This window comes from Tenrec ecaudatus, chromosome 2 (assembly GCF_050624435.1).
Source record: "Tenrec ecaudatus isolate mTenEca1 chromosome 2, mTenEca1.hap1, whole genome shotgun sequence".
NCBI lineage: Eukaryota > Metazoa > Chordata > Mammalia > Afrosoricida > Tenrecidae > Tenrec > Tenrec ecaudatus.
Genome location: NC_134531.1, coordinates 76,221,833 through 76,240,595, shown reverse-complemented (window position 1 = coordinate 76,240,595; position 18,763 = coordinate 76,221,833). Strand labels below are relative to the sequence as shown.

Genomic DNA, 18,763 nt, shown 5'->3' with positions numbered 1-18,763 from the left:
AGCCACCTTGAGTTTCATTCTCAGAAGCCTACAGGGGTAGTTCTGCCCTGTATGAGAGGTGTAAGTCAGTCAACTCAATGGCAGTGAGCTTCATCTATTTGCTGGCTGGCAGTGGGTTTAATCCATTTGGAACCTCAGGCAAAGACATTTGCTTCTGAAACCTTACACTTCCAGCAATTGAAACCGTAATTGTTCTATAATGCTCAACTAAAACCCACTGCCAGTGAGTTAACTCCAATAAGCAGACAGACTCCTCTTTGGCTGGTGAGTTTGAACTGTGGACATGGTTGTTAGCAGGACTCCACTCCTTCAATAAATGTTAAGACTCCTCAGTCAATTCATTTATAAAACGCCATGTTCTGGCTGAAGCAACCTTTAGAAAGTATTTTACAAAGGCAACAAAAAATGGCAATGTTCACCTACATGGACATTTGTTTGACTTCAGGATCATTTTTACAATTTGCTTTTAAAACAAGACTTTTTTCTCTAACTCTTAACAGAAAGAAAACAGCCAAGGTCCATGTATGTGAAAGAGCTTTAAGGGCAGGAGGGGGGGGGGGGTTAGAATGAAAAGACAATGGAGAATCATAAGTAACTTAGTATTTTCTCTATATATCTTTCGTGCACTTATGTGGTTAAATGTACACTCTACCTGATATAAGTCTTTTGATGCTTTCAAGCTGTGCTGTCAACAGCAACTCTTCACACTTCAAGATTTCAAACTGTACTTCATACAACTGAAGTTGCAGATCATAGTAATCCGCTTCTAACTGATCCAGTCGGGCTATGGCTTCTGTACCACCCTGCAAAGTCTGCATCTACAATGAAAACGAAAATAAAAACATTCCTAGTTAATAGGAGCAAAGAAAGAATCCAACTAGGACTAATGGGGCAGGAAAACCCCAAGTGCTCTTCTAAGGAAGAAGCTTGTAGGCAAGAAATCAGGATTTTAAAATGATATGAAAGCACTAACAATCAACTTCTGAGTTTTGGAAATAACAAGGTAAACATGATTTAAAAGGTTTATCTAAATTTGTTGTTGCTGTTGCTTGTGAAACTTAAAGAAAATTCTGACTCTCGGGATCCTCTGGTGCAGTGAAATACCTGGCTTAGCACCACCAGGTCAATGCTCTGAACCGATCAGCTACTCTGTGGGAGCTTTTAATGGGATCTTCTGGCTAAAACTGAATGCACGGTAGTAGAGATGTGGAGTCACCAGGGCAGCACTCCTCTGTTATCTGAACAGCTGCTGTTCTGAACCCCTCAGTTGCTCCACAGGAGCAAAGGCCTGGAGATTGGCTCCAGTAAAGAGCTACAGCTATGCGGTCCTATAGGTCAGTGAGTTATCTCAACTGTCAACAGCAACAAGGACAGAACAGAATCACCCCACCGTTTCCAAGGCTGTTAATCTGCATGATCACCAGGTCTGTTTTCCTGGGGAGCAGATGGTGGCGAATTCAAACCATCAACCTTTTTTCAGTTAGCATGTGAGTGCTTCCCTGCTGCATCACTATGGCTCCTTATGTATACTATAATGCAGTGGTTCTCAACCTTCCTCATGCTGTGACCCTTTAATACAGTTCCTCATATTGTAGTGACCCCCTAACCATAAAATTATTTTCGTTGCTGCTTCATAAATGTAATTTTGATACTATTATGAATCGGGCAACCCCAGTGAAAGGGTCGCTTGACCCCTAAAGGGGTTGCGACCCATAGGTTGAGAAATGCCGCGATAATGCATTCATCTTTGGTCAAAGGCCTCTTTTCAAGGTATTAAAAAGCAACAGTATCTCCATGAGGATTAAGGTGAACTCAGCTCAAGCCACAGTATTTTCAACTGCCTCACACACGTTGGACAATGAATAAGGACAAATGGATGCATTTAAATTGTGGTATTGAATATCCCATGAACTGCTGAAAGAATAAACAGAGTACAGACAGGATACTCCTTAGAAGCAAAACAAGGACGGTGAGATTTCCTCTGGCATACTTTGGGCATGTTCTCAGGACAGTCTCTGTAAAAGGACATCATGTGAGTTTGGTAGAGGGTTGGTAAAAAAGAGGAAGATCATCAAGGACATGGATCGGCAGAGTTGCTGTAACAATGGGCTCATCAAACGTAGGCCTGGTTAAGAAGAGGCACAGGAGAGGAAAGCATTTCTGTTGTACAAAGGGTTGGTAAGAGTCTTAGCTGACTCAATGGCTCCTAAGCACAACAACCATTCTATATTTAAGGTGACCGTGCATTAGTCGTATTCTCCTGGCATAAATATAGAGTGCTTCCATTTCACTTTCAAATATAGATTCAGGTAAGAATATGGATATTCATGAGACATATGAAAAATTCACTGTCATCCAATCACTACTGACTCATAGCAACCCCATGCTAGTAGCTTCAAACCATGTGAATTGAATTGCAGCTCAACACACAACCGGAGTGAAGAGCCTGGACAGCTCCACACACCCGGTGCTGTTTTGGTCCCTGGTTACACTATGGCTAGCCTCTTGAGATCTGCTGGCTGGAGAACACGTTAGTGTTTCTGTGAAACAGCATCACATAATTGTTTTTGAGGAAAATCCTTGCAATCTCCTGATAATGACCACTATTAGTATCTTAAGTAAATGTAGCCAGGATCCTAGATTGAACCTACGGTGAGATTCAAAAATTCATGGGCATATCTCATGAGCAGTAGGTAATCTTGGATGAGAACTCTATTTGGCCTTGAAGAAAGTTATATGCTTCAGACAATGGTTCTTACTCTCAACACTTCTTTGGATTCCTATTTGGATCTATGGAGCAAGGAATCTTTAAGAGCAAGATGAAGAAAAGGCTTGTCAGCAGTCCGTATGAGTGCAAGCTTTGCTGTCTGGTGTGATGAAGCAATAAGCATGGAGGGAGGCAACAATTTGTTTCTTCTCAGCAGTGGCCAGTCCTGAAGAACTAAGAGCATAGTTCACAGCGCAGGTGTTTAAATGCTTGTGCACTGAAGCTCCAGGAGATACTTGACACAGCCATCTGTGTGTTCTGGGGCCCCTCAAAGATAGGGGAGGAAGCTCTGGTGTCAAGTGGTTTCCCAGGGAGTGAGCACCAAAGGGGTAGAGGCAGAACAGAGGTGAAAATGAGACCAGTGTTCATGAGCTTATATGAGGCATAATTTGGGGCTGCCAGAATGTCAAGCAGACGCTGAGTGGCGGTCTGGGACAGCTCAGGGAGGCGAACCACGCTGAGTTGCTGCATTGCTACAATCTGTCTGGTGAGGGTGGCGGATGCTCTCAACACATATGGGGAGTAAATTTCTAGACTCCTTTACATTTGGGATATCTATAATCTCTCCATGACTCAAATGTTTTTCTTTATACATAATCTCAAATGGCTTAACAAAAGAAATTTAATTGAAAAGCAATAATTAGGCTCAGGTCTAAATGGATGAAAGCATACATTTAAGAATAAACAGGTGAATTAAACATGAAATTGCAGAATATCGACATATTACCCAAAGTCTATAAATTACAAAACCAATAAGTGGTCCTGTTCCTTAGAAAATATTTCAAGTGATAATTCATAACAAAGTCAATATGACTTTAATTATACTGGGTCGGGACGGGGAAAGTGCATACTGTGGGAACTGCATGTAATAGGTCAGTGCCAATGTGAAAGGCTTGATGTGGGGAAAGAAAGTATAATTTGTCAAGTTATTACTTCTGAGTGTATCAGTGCTAATACTTTCCTGGAGATCAGTGTCTAGTGGCATTATTCAGGTACATGAGGTATAAGGTACCATTTAAACTACTTCAGTTCTCTGTAGCCAAAGGGACCAAATTGCTGTTCTCAGTCTTTCTCTAGGATTCTCTGAATCTGTCTTTTTTAGCCAATCTCCTTCAGTGGAGGAAGAAGTCAAAAGCTTCCTGCTCGCATATCTTTTACAATGTGACCTGTCTCTGCTGCAAGAAGTGTGCTCTGATCCTTACCCAGAGCCATGTGCCTTGAAAACACTTGAGATACTCAGTGACACCAAAAAACAGCCATTATCAAATATCGAGCAGAGGAAGGAAGAAGGTATTTTCTTACAAGGAGTGCCCTGGTTCACTCCTTAGTTCAATGAGCTAGAGTCCAGAGGTCGCTCTGCCAGGATCAGTTGAGTTTGGAAGAGCAGACAAAATGATTTCAAAGAAAGATGGGCAAAGGGTCTTCTAAATCCCAAGATCTGAGAGAACAAAAGAATAAGGCAATGATGAGCCTTGGGTTTATCACAAAGAAATTTCCAGCCATAGTACTAAGGGATTGGAAATCAGAGTGGATTCTCAGGAAATGGGAACAGTTGCAGGAAAGACAGGTGTCACAATGGAAGTGCCTGTTATAGGTGAGGGAAGTGCTTCCTTCAGAAGAAGAAAGCCCCGAAGGTAGGGTAAGTGCTTCAAAAAGAAGACAATAGGGTACCATAGAAAACTTGGAATTTGGTCTGTCCAGCTTCTACCCTCCTAAATGTACTTTAGATAGAGGGATGACTCCGCAGTCTGATCCACATTCCTAGTAGCGAAGTTGGAACTAGAATTCCATTCTCCCACTTTTATTACGAGTGCTCTTTCCACTATAAAAAGCAATTTGGGAACAAATTTGGAGGCAAATGAAGTATGAATCACTTCCATATATTTTCTTTTTAAGTACATGCCAAATTAAGAATGGCTTGGCATTTCTATCATACAGAAGGCTGGCATGGTATAGTTTTCAGGTGTGCGTGGTAAAACTATCATAAAGATAAACTTTCGGTTAAAATGAGCCTTTTCATGTGCCAGACAAATTTGAGTGTAAAAACAGAGGCTCCACCAATAAAAGTTGCAAAAATTAGTCAATGGTTATTATCTGGAATTCTGAATTTCAGAAAAGCTCTCTGTGTCAAAGTGTGATCTTGTATCCATTTGGAGCCAAAATGGACTCTGAATTTGATGACACACTCCATATTATCCCATACAATATAAACATGTTTGCCAAAATATTGTCCCTTATCTGGATATTATATGTTCTAAAATACCTTTCTAAAATCTGAAAAATTTTTATGTTTGAAACACAACTAGCTTTAAGAATTTCCAATAATGGGCTCTGGGCCTTTAGAATATAAAGGATTATTATTGAGAATTAAAATAGATAATTATACATGAACATTAAAGGCAGAACTTGAAATGTTTAATGCATTTTAGGGGGAGGGGTATTTAACTGCTACCAAGATATAATTCAGATGCTACAGTATGTAATTCAGCTAAAATAGAATTTTGTAGATACATAAATTAAAGCCTCTAGAATGGAAATGTGGCTCAAGAGTTTGAAAATTCTAGTGTACAGATATTGATCAGATTTATCAATGTCCCTACTGATAGGGAGAAAGTAAAGCCACACTGCATGTACAAGCACCTCAACTGCCTATCTTCTATTGAAGCCGTGCCCACAAACCAAATCAAAGATCTTTTTTCCAAGACAGACTGGTTTGTCATTTTAGCAGTCTCTGTTGCTTCCAACCTTCTTCTCGAACACAATTCAAATTTAGATCCTTTTTTGGTCTTCCTTATTCAATGTCCAACTTTCACATGTGTATGGACGATGGAAAATGCTGTGGCTTGGGCCATGCACACCTCGATCCTCAAAGTAACTAACAGCCTTCCTTTTCAATATTCTAAAGAGGACTTGTGCAGAGTTGTCTAATGGAATGCATCTTTTGCTCTCTAGACTACTGCTTCCATAAGCATTGATTGCAGATTTAAGGAAGACAAAATCTTTGACAACTTGAACCTTTTTTCCATTTATCATTATGTAATCTCTTGGTCTAGTTGTGAGGAATTTGGTTTTCTTGACATTGAGCTGTAATTCATACTGAAGGCTGCAATCTTTTATCATATCCAGCAAGTGCTTAATTCCTCCTCATTTTCAGCAAACAAGGTTGTGTCATCTGCAGGTTGTTAATAAGCCTTCCTCCAATGATGCCACATCTTCTTCATATAAGCCAACTTCTCTGATTCTCAGCATACTGATTGAATATGCTTAGTGTGAGGATCAAGCCCAGACACACACCTTTCCTGCCTTGAAACCATACATGAGCATACTTGGGTTTTCTGGATTTCCTATTCTTCTCAAGGTTATCCATAGTTTGTTAGGATCCACAGCATCAAAAACCTTGCCATAGTCAACAAACATAAATTAACATATTTCTGTTATTATTTGCTTTCAACCAAGATGAATCTAACATCAGCATTAATATCCCTTGTTCCATGATCTCTTCTGAATCTGGCCGGAACCTCTGGTAGCAATCTGTCAGTGTACTGCTGCAACCATTGTTGGGTGTTCTTCAGAAAAATTTTACTGGCATGTGTTATCAGCAATACTGTTTCATAATCTGAGCATTCTGTCGGGTCCCCTTTCTTTGGAATGGGACCATGAACTTCTTCCAGTCAACTGGCCAAGTAGCTAGCTGTCTTCCAAATTTTCTGGTGTAGAGAATGATTGCTTCCAACTTGTTTTTGGCTGATACTTTCAGTGCATCTTGGATTTTTCCTTCAGCACCATTGGTTGTTGCTCATATGCTACATCTCCTGAAATGGTGGAATATAAACTAGATCTTTTAGGTGACTATTCTTTTCATCTTGTTTGATGGTTCTTGCATCATTCAATATTTGCTCATACAATCTTTTGATATTACAACTTGAGCCCTGATTTTGGGTTCTTTTAGTTTAAGATATGCAAATGTGTTCTTCCCTTCAGATTTTCTAATTCTAGCTCTTTGCAGATTTCATTATACTTGGCTTTGTCTTCTTGAGCTGCCCAGCTCTTTGACTTTATTTCTTCAGAGTCTCTTCTGATTGTTTCTCTTTTTATCAACCTTTTTCTTTCCTCATGAATGCTGTTAGTGAGAGGTCTCTCCACCACAGCTCAAGTCTCCGTTATTAGTGTTCAAGGTGTCAAATCTGTTCATGAGATCTCAAAATTCAGGTGGGATAGACTCAAGGTTGTATTTTGGCTCTGGTCAACTTCTTCAGTTTTCTCCTGAACTAACATATTCATTTAACAGTTAGCTGTTGGGCTGGTTTTAGCTGCTAACATTGAACTTCTCTATTGTGTCTTCCCACAGATGTAGTTAATTTGTTTTGTGTGTTCCGTGTCCATTTGTTAAAAAAGGTATTTACTAAAAACAAGTTGTTGTCTTCCAAAATTCTGTCATGTGATACCCACTTCATAATTTCCAACTACTGTTCCTTCCTCTTTCAACTTTTACATTCCAATTGCCAATGATTACCAATACACCTTGAATGTGCATTTGATAAATTCCAACTGAAGTCATTGGTAGGATTATTCAATTTCTTCATCACTAGTTTTTGATGTTGTTGCTGTATTGATTCGATTCCCTTCATGGTGTATAGACATGGTTATCACAGCCAGCACTGGAATGTCCTTTTCCACAATGACTGCCAAGCCATTCCTCTTGATTGTGTTATTCTAGACAAAGTAAATAATTTATTTTCTTACTCAAAATGACCAATATCCGTTTATTTCAGCTCACTTATGCCTAGGCTGTCCATCTTTGTGTGTTCCAGTTCATTTTTGTAACGAATTCTAGTATTGCTATTAGAGATCCAGTCCAGTTCATCTATACACCAGTTTATATTACAAACCAAACATGCTTAAGTGCATTCTCTGGGATCAGAGAATTGCTATAAGCAAAGTCTGTCAGAAATACTTTGTGTATGGAGGGGGGAGCCTGAATTATGAGGTAGGGTTAATTCTAACTCTTTCACAAAACTCAAGTGGACACTTTCCCAAATTATTGGACTTTTGGACAAATGAAGAAACTGTTGGCAAAAGACAGCAGTTATCATTGATGTGATAGCTTCTAAGAGTGGGATTGCACACTGCCTGACATTTTAAAAAGTGACTATTTTGGTCTCAGAAAGCTTTTAACTTGATGATTTATTCCATAAGTCTTCCAAGCCAGACCAGAGCTCCCCAACCAAAAAAAACCCAAAAACCCAAAAACCTCAAACCCACTGTCATCTGGTCCATGCTGACTCATAGCAACCTTATAGGACAAGGTAGAACTGCCAATGTGGGTTTCTAAGATTGAAACTTGTTTATATAGGAGTAGAAAGTCGTATCTTTCTCCCGAGCAGCAGCTGGTGGCTTCAAGCTTCTAACTTTGTAGTTAGTACCCCAATTCATAACCCCTACACCATCAGGGATACTAGATCAGAGCTAATGAAGATGACTTTTTAGAGTGACTAAAAGGAGATGCTAGTCTTCGATTTACCAATAAGATCCAGAGAGCAAGATCCAACGAAGACAGTAGCTCCTGAGAGGATCTGCTCCGTCAGTTAAACTCAAAGCAGAGAGTTCAGCTCAGAAGCCTGTAATTTCATAGTAAGGAATCCCCATCCTGGACCCCATTATGACAATGTACCTGACTTCAAGGATAGCTGGAGTCATCATCCTACAAAAATTTTGTTGGAAAACATCACCACATGTTCCCCACAGCCTTGCTATTCCACTTTGTTCTCTTTGTTACCCAACTCGAGACATATTTAAAAGAGACTATTTAATTAGCCTGAGGATGGCAGAAGAGGCATGTTGACTTGGCCTAAGTCACATTACAGAATTCTTTGGGGGAATGTTTGTTGTTGTTTTGCTGTTAAGTGCTATATAGAGTCGCTTCCAACTCAAACTGACCCTCAGTACAACAGAAAGAAACACTGATGGCGCACCCTCCTCACCACTGTTGCTATGTCTCGGCCTGCTGTTAGTTACTGAGTCGATCCATCCCCTTTAAGGGTCTTCCTCTTTTCCACATTATCAAGCATGATGTCCTTTTCCAGGTACTGGTCTCTCCTTACATGTTCAAAATATGATGAAGTCTCTCATTTTTACGTCTAAGGAGCGTTCTGTACTTCTTTCAAAGACATATTTGTTTGTTCTTTTGACATCCATGGGATTTTCAATATTGTTTGCCACTGCCATAATTCAAGCACGTTGATTATTCTTTGGTCTTTCCTATTCAGTGTCCTACTATCACATGCACTGGAGGCAAATGAATATTATCATGGTTGGGTCAGGCACACCTTACCCCTCTCACAGTAACTTCCTTGCTGTTCAATATTCTAAAGAGGTCTTGTGCAGAGGTCTCCAATGCCATGCGTCATTTGATTTAGATAGCTGCTTCCATGAGCACTGATTATGTACCCGTACAAGAAAACGTCTCTTTTCTACATCTATCATGCAGCCCGCTGAGTCAGTTGTTATTTGTGTTTGCACTGAGTTATAGCCTATACTGAAGGCTGAAAGTGCTTCATGTCCTCCTCAATCTCAGCAAGCAAGGTTATGTTAAATGCCTATAGCAGGTTGTTAATAAGTCTTCCTCCAATCCTGCTTATCTCTCTTCTTCATGTAACCCAAATTCCTTTAATCATATGCTCAACTTGAATTGGGAAGGGTTAGAGACATAGAAACATGTCAAAATTTAGCTGGAAAATATGCCAAGAAACATCTTTTTTGGGGTTTGTTTAGCACAAAGTTTTCTATGATTTTGTAATTATTTTTTTATCCTATCATATTCATAGAAATGATCTCTCAAAAATCAGTTTAAAAGAAAAATAGAGGGAATGGTTAAAATAAGAAAGCACATTATATTTTCCAAGCCACATGGGTTGGAACTTTAAAAGCCCTCTTGATTAATCCTCTATTAACCAGAGAATATGGCTAACTAGATTACAATGCAGTACTCAATTGTACTCAAAATGCTTTCATAATGTCATGTTAATTTTAGCATCTCCTATTTCAACTCCTACAATAACCACAGAAAGAATCCCTTTATTTCATCCTTAATAAACATTCTATTCCTAAACCTATGTAATTATACATAATCTTTGTAAATGGTTTTTTTAATTGCTGTATATACAATGTGCTGAAAAACTGGGGTCGGCTTATACACACGGGTCAGTAGTACTCCAGTGAGGACAGCGTCTATGATGACCTCACACCAGCTGAAGCTCTGCATTGGGATACGGATGATGATGAGGAATCCAATTTTGAAGGATTTTAACTCTTTACATTTTGCCTTGGTTGCTGATTGAGCTCAAGGAATAGTACTCTTAAGGTATCATTGTTGATACCTTATTGTTTTTGTTGAACCTATTTTCCACTTACTGTGCTGGTTTACTAATGTTAAATGACTTGTCCTTTTATTTATGTTTTTATTTAAAATAAATATTTAAATACATTACCCCACTGATGGCTCAATTTTTATTAATTTTATTTTCATTTGTTTTGATTACTGAAACTCATCAATAGCATCTGCATTTTCCACCCTTTGCTTATACTCTAGTCAATCAATTTTTCTAGTTTCCCAGGTAATAATTAGGTACCCCGGCTTATACTCGGGTTGGCTTATATTCAAGTATATACGGTAACACACACAATCTAATGTAAACTGGACTAAAAGCAAGTCTGAAACACAGATTTCCGGGCACTATGAGATTCATGTTCATGTTTTTATTGTACATGGAGCAGGGAGAGGAAGAGTAGTGTACTGAAGTAGTTTCACCTACTTAAAATTCACCTGAATTCTTTCAATGCTAGTGGCTAAAATACCAGTGACATTTTGAACTATTTTGTTTGTTGGCTTTTGGTTGTTTTGTGAAATCTAAACATCTGTGGTTAATCTGGGATATAAGATATATTTGGCTGCAGATGTACAGATGTTCATGGTATTAAATGTAGCAATTACAGACACAGTCTAAGATGCAGAAAAAGTTAAAGAGAGTAAACACACAAAGAAATAGTCTTTTGTCTGCCTAGAATTTTCTCCCCATTTCAGGATTTAGAAAAGTTGTTTGCAGTTCAGCATTATCCTTGTGGCAGTCATTACTAAATTCATTTTCAGATCTTAAAGTGTTTTATTGTCATGCTAGAGAGATATTTTTTGTTTTAAAATAACTTCCGGGGCACAATATACGGACATTCTTTATAAGTCTCCCCTAACTAAATCACAGGGCAGTACTTTATTTCAGAACTTTTATAGGCATAGCATTTGCTTGGGATGGGCTCAATAATTCATGCTTGCTGTGTTTGTCATGAGTAATGTGGTCATTTTAAATTGATGCTAATAAACTGGTGTAGCCTATCATCACACATATGTGAAAAGCACAAAACACACATTATATATACAACAGGCACAAACATGGCAAGAATGACTAATAATTTTTTAACAAATCTTTTGACGAATTCAAACACAACCTAAGACTTAAAACATTATTTTATTGGGATGGGCCCACAGATAATCATCTCAAGCTCTTGGGGTGATTACAGTCTTACCATTCCTCCACCACCTTAGACAAAAACTGCACCACCAGCAGCTCTCCCAGGTGAGAACAAAGCTAGCCAATGAGATGAAAACTGAGATAGGTACATTATATTACAGTCAAAATGTTAGTGTTACAATTTTTTTAAGTTCTAGAATTTTTTAAAATAGCAGGCAACTAGTAACAAGTTAACACATTAGAGACAGCAGTGAAATGCCTCAAAGGAACACAAGATGGGGCTGAAATCCTTGCCAAAGAGATTCTGATTCTAAAATGTGGAGAAAGAAAAAGTCCCAGGAAAGTGAAATTTTAGTCCTCTAAAAATTTGCAACCTTACCGAACAATGAATCCATATAAAAAGGGGAAAGCTGAAGACTGGGTAAAGTAAAAAGAGGAAAATGGCTTTGGTTTTATAAATACTCTGCACGACACGTTGGCAAATAGCTTGATTTCATTTGTCCCCAAACTGGTTTTTAAAAAATGCATTATTATTTCAAGTAAGGAATAAAATGAAACCATAGATAGGGAAACTGCCCAAACTTTGATTTGAAAATTCTAATTCTTCTTTTAAATATTTTGAGTTTTATTTCTGAGAACTAAGATATTGTATCTGAAGCCTCAGAGTTTTACTGTATGCAGCCTGCACGACCCTCTTAGGCTCTTACTAAGAGGTTATTCTAGCATTATTCTTCATGCACTATTAGCTACCAGTCCTCACTAGTGGTCCCGACAAGTGACCACTGTAGATTTCTGGGTACCTTTTCACTAAGAAGCAATTCAGAAGTCCATTTCAAAACTATTGGTATAAGAGTGAAAGAACCATGTCATACATCTAATAATAGTCTTGGACATCAATGGCACTTTTGGGGCTGGGATGGTAGCATGAAGAACACTAAAACCACTCAAACAGAATGACAAAGAAAAAAGTAATTAATAGTTTTAAAAATATCAACTTAGTTGATTTTCAATATACGTAACTACAGCTTTTCCCAGTTTAAATAATCCACACACATGAAAAAGATCAAATCTCTATTAACTCTCTTTTATACTGTAGGGCTAAGATAGAATGTTCCAAAAAGTAGTCATTTAATTATAATACAATCAAGGCCAGCAACAAATATAGAATTAAATATAAAATGCTAGCATGGAGTTAATTTTAAGGTCAGAGCTCGCGTTTTCTTTTGCAGTTAATGTTTTTGCTAAATTTCCCTGGGAAGTAGAACTTTATAAATAAATGCCAGGAAAATACCTGGCAACTAGTATCACAGGTGTCAGAATGAGTACTGATGAGCAGTTCACATACACTACACAGAATCAGAAAAAAGTCCAACGTACACACAAATTAAAATCAATTTATCTTAACTTTCTTATTATTATCTCATGATTTTTGTTACCTCTTCTTTTAGAGCATGTTTCCTCTGTTCCAAACAGATTTCTTTAGCTCTCATCATCTGTAAAGTCTCCTTGGAAACTGCATACTGGAGTTTTTCCATACGCTCAGCAGCTGCTGCCCACGATGCCTTACCAAATTTCTTCTGATCTGCTCGCATTCGATCGTACACAGCTATTAATAGTAATTTTTAAAGATAATAAGAAATGACTTTTAAATAAACATACAAACCCTATGCTATAAGTTAATTAAAACATCTTTAAAATGTAATAAAAAATCATCTTTAAAATGTAATTCAACTATATCTTAGATTCTAATGTCTTCAGCAGGAATTTTAAATAACTGTCCTCAGAACATGAAACTGTATTATCAGAATTTTCCCCCAAATATTTTAAAAACGCTTTCATTTATCCAGTAATTATTAACTTTTAAAGCAGCGGTTCTCAACCTGTGGGTCGTGACCCCTTTGGGTCATGACCCAAATGACCCATTCACAAGAGTTGTCCTATTAATAACAGTAGAAATATTACAGTTATGAAGTAGCAATGAACATAATTTTATGGCTGGATTGGGAAGGTTGAAAACCATTAAAAATTTTTTTTGATAATTTTATTAGGGGCTCATACAACATACACACATCAATTGTGTAAAGCACATTTGTACATTGCCCTCATTATTCTCAAAACATTTGCGCTCTACTCAAGCCCCTGGCATCATCTCATTTCCCGCCCCTTGATCCACCCCCCTTCCCTCATGAACCCTTGAAAATTTATAAATTATTGTCATGTCTTACACTGTCTGACATCTCCCTTCACCCACTTTTCTGTTTTCTCTCCCCAAGGGAGGAGTTTATATGTAGATATTTGTAATCCCCCTTCTCTACCCCACCCTCCCCTCCACCCTCCCAGTATTGCCACTTTCATCACTGGTCCTGAAGGGATCATCCATCCTGAATCCCCTGTTCCTATCTGTACCAGTGTACATCCTTTGGTCTAGCCAGATTTGTAAGGTAAGATTGGGATCATGATAGTGGGGGGAGGGGAAAGAAGCATTTAGGAACTAGAGGAAAGTTGTAGGTTTCATCGTTGCTACACTGCACCCTGACTGGCTCTTTCCTTCCCACAGAGAACCACTGTTTTAAAGAGTCTTCAATTCTATGCAGGTATGTACTTTCAACTGAATTTGATGAAACTGGAGTAAGGACTATTTAAAATCCATTTCTAAAACCTATCATTGTTAAGTCCTCTCAAAATACTATAGTGATTGATGGTGTGGGTAGGAGGGAGGGACCCAAGAGCAATAGGATCTACTGAATATCACAGTAACATGGGCAGGGCTTTATTGTGAGACACTCAGAGTTAGTGTTCGGAAAAAAAAACCAAAGGAGGAAAGATGGCTTGATTTTGTCTCAAAGGTATGGCTCAGAAGATCACTGTGACAGCCAAAGAGCTAATATCTTACCAGTTCTTCCCTGGTATCTTTTGTAAGACTATTTCAATAAACTTTGCTTCAGCTCTTTATGGAGTCTTATATGATTTTTTACAATAACAATACATGATTAATTTTTTTAAAGCTATATAGGTCAATAACAACATGGCTACAAACAACAGAGTGGTCATTTCTCACCCCCGGGTCGACACACAAAACCTAGTCTACTGCTCAAAGGAATCGACTTTTTAATCACCTCTGGTAGTTTCCTCATAAGTGAATGTTACATCTTGATTTAATAACAGTTATGTACTGCCTTCCTATTATGCTACTGTTGTTTCTATGGTTTTTGCATAACATTTAAAGAGTTAATACATAAATGATATTTTAAATTTATAAATGCCTTTCAACTAGCTATAGTGTCTGGGGTCTTAATGGCTTGAAGGTAAACAAGTGACCTTCTAATAGGGAAGCAACAGAGCCCACATGGAAGAAGCACAATAGCTTGTATGACAACAAGGTGTAGAAAGGATCAGGTATCAGGCATGAAAGAAGAAAAATTTGTATCATTGAGAATGAGGGGCAGTGTGGAGTAGGGACCCGAAGCCCATCTATAGACAACGAGTCAGTCAGGATGCAGGGTAGCAACGATGAAACATACAACTTTCCTCTAGTTCCTAAATGCTTCCTCCTCTCACCCCCACTACCATGATCCCAAATCTACCTTACAAATCTGGCTAGACTAGAGGCTGTACACTGGTACAATTAGGAACTGGAAACACGGGGAATGCAGGACAGATGATCACTTCAGGATCAGTGGTGAGAGTGGCGATACTGGGAGGGTGGCGGGAAGGTGGGGTAGAAATGGGGAGCTGATTACAAGCAACTACATATAACCTCCTCCCTGGGGGACGGAGAACAGAAAAGTAGATGAAGGGAGATGTTGGACAGTGTTAAGACATGACAGAATAATAATTTATAAATTATCAAGGGTTCATGAGGGAGGTAGCGGGGAGGGAGGGGAAAAAGAGGAACCGATACCAAGCGCTCAAGTAGAAAGAAACTGTTTTGAGAATGATGATGGCAACAAATGCACAAACGTGCTTGACACAATGGATGGATGTATGGATTGTGATAAGAGTTGTAGGAATCCCCAATAAAATGATTTAAATAAGCAAATATTAACTCTTGAACTTCAATTTAAGTTTTACCATATAATTAAAATTCTACTCGTTAGTTGAGTTAGTTAGCTATTGACAATCTTTAAAACACTGTACTGTAAGATTAGTACAGTAGAGCATAGCAGGAACTATAGCTAGATCACTTTGATTTAAAGCTGTATTCCAACATTAATAGTCAAGTTCAATTCCTTCTCTGCCAATAAACAGAATTATAGAAGGGAATTACTAGGTGTGTGTGTGTGTGTGTGCGCGCGCGCATATATGCTTTGGTGGTGGTTAATAAAAATGCCTCCCCCACTTCATATAGAAAATTAATGACTTATTTTATCATTTTTTCCTTTCATGCATGCACCCCAATCCCTCTCATATTAATTTCAACACTTTCCCATACATTATCTCTACTATCTGTCCAATAATCCTACAGAATAGGCAAGGTATACATTACCATCAACTTCTGTATATGAGAGAAATTGGGGGGGGAGGCTGTGTTGTTAATAACATGAGACAAGGTTGCCTGAAAGAACATTGGGGCACATACAACTCTTATCACAATCCACACATACATCAACTGTGTAAAGCACACTTATAAATTCATTGCCCTCAACATTCTCAAAACTTGCTTTCTGCTTGGGTTCCTGGAATCAGCTCATTTTCCTTTTTCACCTCCCCCTCCCTCCTAGATCCCCCCCTCCTTCATGAACCCTTGATAATTTATAAATTATTATTTTATCTTATCTCACACTGCCTGGCAGCTCCATTCATCCACTTTTCTGTTGCCTATCCCCCAGAGAGATTATATGTAGCTCCTTGTAATCGGTTCCCCCTTTCAACCCCCCCTTCCCTCCCGCTATTGCCACTCTCACCACTGGTCCTGAGGGGTTCATCTGTCCTGGATTCCCTGTGTTTCCAGTTCCCATCTGTACCGCTGTACATCCTCTGGTCTAACCAGGTTTGCAAGGTAGAACTGGAATCATGATAGTTGGGGGGGGGGAGGAAGCGTTTAAGAACTAGAAGAAAGTTGTGTGTTTTATCGATGCTATACTGCACCCTGACTGACTCATCTCCTCACCACTACCCTTCTGCAGTGATGTCCAGTTGTCTACAGATGGGCATTGGGTCCCCATCACGCACTCCCCCTCATACACGATATGATCACCGCCTCCCCTCCCCTCACCCCCCCCCCCCCGCCTTTGGTGCTTGAGACCTGGTCCTCTTGGCCATTCATGATTACACCTGTTGGTGTGCTGCTTCCATGTGGGTTTTGTTGCTTCTGGGCTAGAATGGCCGCTTTTTTACTTTCAAGCCTTTAAGGCCCCAGACGCTATTATCTTTCAATAGCCAGGCACCATCAGCCTTCTTCACCACACTTACTTATGCACACCTTTATCTTCAGCATTTATGTGGGAAAGGTGAACAAACAATGATGGTTTTTGTTCTTTGGTGTCTGCTACCTGATCCATTCAACACCTCATGATCACACAGGCTTGTGTGCTTCTTCTCTGTGGGCTTTGTTGCTTCTGAGCTAGATGTCTGCTTGTTTGTCTTCAGGTCTTTAAGACCCCAGACGCTATATCTTTTGATAGCGGGGCACCATCAGCTTTCTTCACCACGTTTGCTTATGCACACGTTTGTCTGAAAGAACAGTTTTAACTAATACCTAGGACATTAATTTCTTAGTCTGTCAGCACTACCACATTTCCTAAACTTGCAATTATAGTAAATAAAAATTTTGTGTAATCACAAATAATTAGAAACCCCCTATTTCCTAACTAGACTCAGGTTGTTACCCATCCAATGCTAGTCAACACTTTGTCTTTCAACATCTCTGAATGCCAATTTACCAGCTGTTCTTTATTTTAATTGTTAAATATCTTGAAGGAATAAAGAAAACAATGAAGGAAATAGAATGAAGGATGTAGAATGCTTGGAATATCTCTAAAACAGATCTTCTCTTCATTTGCTGGCCATGTACATGGTAAGGACATCAACTTTGCTACTGCACTAATATCCTATAATAATCACCAGCATATGTAACAAAAATCTGTTGTTTACAAGATGTCATGTTAAGTCTCTAATAGGATTAAAGATTTTTAAATGACCACATCAAAATTAGGTTGCACCTAGTTTTGTACAATGAAGGAAATAAAAGGGCCTATTTTACTCCTCTTCTACGAAGACAAAGTAGAATGTTCTTGTATTTCCATGTCTTACACTGACCAGTCTTGCTTCACCCACTTTTCTGCTGTTCAACCCCTGGTGGGAGGTGGGGGAAGGCTATATGTCAATCACTGTGATCAGTTTCCCGTTTCTCCCCCCATCATACCCCTTACCCTCCTGGTATCACTACTATCATTGTAGGTCCTGAGGGGCTTATCTGTCCTGGATTCCCTGTTACCAGCTCTTATCTGTACCAATGTATACATGCTCTGGTCTAGCAGGATTTTTGAGGTAGAATTGGGGTTGTGATAGTGGGGGGAAGGTAGCTTTAAAGAGCTAGAGGAAAGTTGTCTTTCATTGGTGCTATACTGCCCTATCTGGCTCATCTCTTCCTTGTGACCTTCTGTAAGGGGATGTCTACAGAAGGGTTAGGGGTCTCCATTCCACCCCTCCTCCTAATTCACTTTGATATGATTTTCCATTTGGGGTCTATGATTCCTGATACCTGATCCCATCAACATCTCAGGATCACACAGGTTGGTGTGCTTCTTTCATGCAGGTTTTGTTGCTTCTGAGCTAGATGGCCACCTGTTTATCTTCAAGCCTTTAAGACCCCAGGTGCTATATCTTTTGATAGCTGGGTGGGCACCATCAGTTTTCTTCACCACATTTGCTTATGCACTCATTGTCTTCACTGATTGTTTCAGGGAAGATGAAGATGAGCATCACAGAATGCCAGGTTATTAGAACAAAGTGTTCTTGCATTTAGGGAGGTCTTGAGTGGAGGCCTAATGTCTGCTGCCTTACTACTTAACAAATAAATATATGTAGATGAATGTATTTGTTACATATAGTTACATTATGTACATGCCTGTATTTAGAACTCTGTAAATGTTCTTTGTCTTCTGGTTCTTTCCTCTGTTTCCTTTTACTTTCCTCTTGTCCCTCTATCATGTTCAGCCTTCATTCAGGTTTCAGTAATTCCTCTTGGTTACACTGTCCTAGATCAAGTCCCACACCAGGCATCCCATGCCCTCCTCACCATGGATTATAGATCACTTGTTGTTCCCTTGTCCCTGGGTTTGTTGATACCCTCCTTCCTTTCCCCTGCCTCCCCTTCTCTAGTGTCCCCCTGGAACCATCATTCTAGCTGTTTTCTCCTCTGGACTGTTTATCCCGCCTATTTCATCTACATAGACATGCAGAGACAACAGTAAATACAAAAACAAGACAAAACAAAACATACCAACAGAAACAAACAACAAAAAAAAGAAAA

At 39.1% G+C, this 18,763-nt stretch overlaps 1 protein-coding gene across 1 annotated transcript in view; it reads right to left on the bottom strand.

Annotated features, from left to right (window-relative positions):
• Positions 1 to 18,763, bottom strand: part of JMY (junction mediating and regulatory protein, p53 cofactor) — a 95,497-nt gene that overhangs the window by 22,990 nt on the left and 53,744 nt on the right. The window contains exons 4-5 of the mRNA XM_075541209.1: positions 12,726 to 12,895; positions 653 to 818 (exon numbers count right to left, since the gene is read on the bottom strand). Of these exons, the coding sequence (XP_075397324.1) occupies positions 653 to 818; positions 12,726 to 12,895 (336 nt within the window). The remainder of the gene's footprint in view (positions 1 to 652; positions 819 to 12,725; positions 12,896 to 18,763) is intronic.